This window comes from Eucyclogobius newberryi, unplaced genomic scaffold (genome assembly GCF_026437365.1).
Source record: "Eucyclogobius newberryi isolate DKJ021-1_F unplaced genomic scaffold, fEucNew1.0.hap1 SCAF_16, whole genome shotgun sequence".
In the NCBI taxonomy this organism is placed as follows: Eukaryota; Metazoa; Chordata; class Actinopteri; order Gobiiformes; family Gobiidae; genus Eucyclogobius; species Eucyclogobius newberryi.
Genome location: NW_027315790.1, coordinates 1,653,843 through 1,657,272, shown reverse-complemented (window position 1 = coordinate 1,657,272; position 3,430 = coordinate 1,653,843). Strand labels below are relative to the sequence as shown.

General features: G+C 53.6%; 1 protein-coding gene across 1 annotated transcript in view; it reads right to left on the bottom strand.

The window, feature by feature from the left end:
• pals2b (protein associated with LIN7 2, MAGUK p55 family member b) overlaps positions 1–1,114 on the bottom strand; it is a 123,344-nt gene extending 122,230 nt beyond the window's left edge. The window contains exon 1 of the mRNA XM_072448414.1: positions 953–1,114. Coding sequence (XP_072304515.1) covers positions 953–989 — 37 coding nt within the window. The 5' untranslated portion in view covers positions 990–1,114. The remainder of the gene's footprint in view (positions 1–952) is intronic.
• Between the last annotated feature and the right edge of the window lie 2,316 nt (positions 1,115–3,430).

Here is a 3,430-nt window from a genome sequence, read left to right as displayed (position 1 = left end):
CAGCTGAGACACAGTGACCTCAGGTCAGACCACACGCACTGCCCTGGACAGAGCTCCCATCCCAAAGCTCTGTACAGGAGTAACGCGGGACAAAGAAGTACTACCCAAAAGACAGAACTATCAAAATGTAAAAACACAAACGATCAGTGCAAAAAGCTCCAGAGTTTGGGAGCCACAGTCTCCAGGGCTCCTGGACATGTGGCAGCAGCACATGGTGGCCCTGGGCTCTCTAGCGTCAGAGGTGAAGGGCCCTTCAGAAGGACCAGGACCCCTGTTATTCTGTGTCCACATGTAACACGGATGGCACAGTAAAGCACATGTGCACCGTTTCACACACTCTACTTTATCTCACACTGTTGAGCTGAACTATATATGTAATATACATATATATATGTATGAACATTTTTGGAATATTGTTTCTGGTTCAGTTTAAACTTTGCTGAGGTTGAATTGGATGATTTAGACTTCAAGAGCCGCTCCTGGACCATCACAGCCTTGACTCAAGTTTAAACTGTGTTTCCATATTATTAGAAAAGCATTCTGATATTTGTTGGAATATGTTTCCCAAAGACCATAATGTGCTGTTCCTCACATCAGTCCAGGGTCGTTCTAGGTCGAGGTGAAAACATAAATCCCTCTCATTCCTCTGTTCAATCACTTTTCTCCGATATTGATCCATCTTGATTCTCCTCAATTTGACTTCTTTTCAAAAACGAAATACATTTGTCCTTCAGTGACGTAAACTACAGACTTTTGATCAGTGCGATTGAACACAACATGTGACCGTTGTGATGCTGACACTGACTGCTGCTGATTGTAAAAGTATTTCCAAGCATTTCTCCTCTGAAACCCTCTGACCACTGACACACCGTCGTTCACAGCAGGCAGAGGAAGTGTCTTGCCCAAGGACACAACAGCAGTAAGCCAAAGCAAAGATGAAGTGAGTGCTCACCGTCGGGACAGGCCGGGTCCTTCACAGCCATCACCATCCTCCGCCGCTGCTACGCTAACGCTAACTCTAGCGCTCTGAGCTCTGCGCTGCCCAACTCCAAAAGAAGAGCGGCGGATTTGGGACAGAAAAGACAAAAGACGGGGGTTAAGAAGCCGAGGGGGACGTGAGGAGACGAGAGGCAGGGAAGACCACCAGACGAGACAGGCTTCACTCACAGACACGACACACGCAGAGTTATTAAAGCACTCATACATAATCCCTCAATCCATCCGCTGCAGGACGGACCCCCCTCCCCCCACGCCTCCCCCCGCCCCTCCCCCTCCCCCTGCCCTCTGCATGCACAGGAGCTGGAGGGCACTGGTCACAGGCACTGGTCACAGGCACTGTGACACAGACGTCCTGCAGCTCTGAACCAGGACGTCCTGCAGCTCTGAACCAGGACGTCCTGCAGCTCTGAACCAGGACGTCCTGCAGCTCTGAACCAGGACGTCCTGCAGCTCTGAACCAGGACGTCCTGCAGCTCTGAACCAGGGCGGAGCTTTTTAGTCTAGTGTTGGCTTCACTTCTTTTCATTTTCAGCCCCTGTGAGTTCATTTGGACACGTCTCATGTGAGGAGGAGCTTTTCTGGCTTTTAACCACATTATGACGTTATTCTCTCATTAAAATGTCAAAATACTCGGGTTGTATTTGTCTTATTCCTGCTTGTGTTGCTGCTCCTCTTCTTTCCTGAGCCTCAGAAATGACTCTGTTGTGACGTCATAAACCTGCAGTCACAGCACATTCTCCAGAACCACGGATACAAGGCCTTGTTCATGGTGGACGCTCAGTGCGGACGGCGGTAACGGCTAGTGGTCCTGATGGCGGTCCAGAGGGGGGTCCAGAGGGCGGTCCAGAGGGGGGTCCAGAGGGGGGTCCAGAGGGCGGTCCAGAGGGGGGTCCAGAGGGGGGTCCAGAGGGGGGTCCAGAGGGGGGTCCAGAGGGGGGTCCAGAGGGCGGTCCAGAGGGGGGTCCAGAGGGTGGCCCAGAGGGTGGTCCAGAGGGGGGTCCAGAGGGGGGTCCAGAGGGCGGTCCAGAGGGCGGTCCAGAGGGGGGTCCAGAGGGCGGTCCAGAGGGCGGTCCAGAGGGGGGTCCAGAGGGGCAGAGGGGGGCCCAGAGGGAGGTCCAGAGGGGGGTCCAGAGGGTGGTCCAGAGGGCGGTCCAGAGGGCGGTCCAGAGGGGGGTCCAGAGGGGCAGAGGGGAGCCCAGAGGGAGGTCCAGAGGGGGGTCCAGAGGGGGGTCCAGAGGGGGGTCCAGAGGGGCAGAGGGGGGCCCAGAGGGAGGTCCAGAGGGTGGTCCAGAGGGCGGTCCAGAGGGTGGTCCAGAGGGGGGTCCAGAGGGCGGTCCAGAGGGTGGTCCAGAGGGCGGTCCAGAGGGTGGTCCAGAGGGTGGTCCAGAGGGGGGTCCAGAGGGGGGTCCAGAGGGGGTCCAGAGGGTGGTCCAGCGGGCGGTCCAGAGGGGGGTCCAGAGGGTGGTCCAGAGGGTGGTCCAGAGGGGGGTCCAGAGGGGGGTCCAGAGGGTGGCCCAGAGGGGGGTCCAGAGGGGGGTCAAGAGGGTGGCCCAGAGGGTGGTCCAGAAAACGGTTCATAAATTGGTCCAACAAAGGCGTGGCCCCGTGAGCCGCGGCAGTGTTTATGTTGAAGCTCATTTTACATTTGGACATTTGGAAAACTCACTGGAAAATAACATTTAATTTTCCAAACGAGGATCACTTTACGTGCATTACATGTTTTACCACAAGATGGCGCAGTGGAGCAAATGAAACAATGAACGAAGCATCGACTCGATACATTTGGACGAACATTTGGAGTAGCCCCTCCCCCTATCCTTTTGCCCCTTTGCCCCTCCCCCCAGTCCCGGATGAGGACTTTAATCCGGAGTCAGTCCAGGATTATCCCCGTCTCTGCTCATCCACACAAGAATGTGTCTCATATGATTATGATATTATGATTTACAAATGGGACACAAAAGGGAGACAAGCAAAGGACAAATGGGAGACAACGGGAGACAAACGAAGGACAAATGGGAGACAAACAAAGGACAAATGGGAGACAAACGAGAGACAAAAGGGAGCCAAACGAAGTACAAAAGGGAGACATACGAAGGACGAATGGGAGACAACGGGAGACAAACAGGAGAGATAGAGGACCAGGCTCCTCAAAAAGGGTTGTCCTATGAGAGGACAAGGTATGAAAGGACAAGGTATGAGAAGACAAAGTATGAGAGGACAAAGTATGAGAGGACAAGGTATGAGAGGACAAAGTGTGAGAGGACAAAGTGTGAGAGGACAAAGTGTGAGAGGACAAAGTGTGAGAGGACAAAGTATGAGAGGACAAAGTGTGAGAGGACAAAGTGTGAGAGGACAAAGTATGAGAGGACAAGGTATGAGAGGACAAAGTGTGAGAGGACAAAGTGTGAGAGGACAAAGTATGAGAGGACAA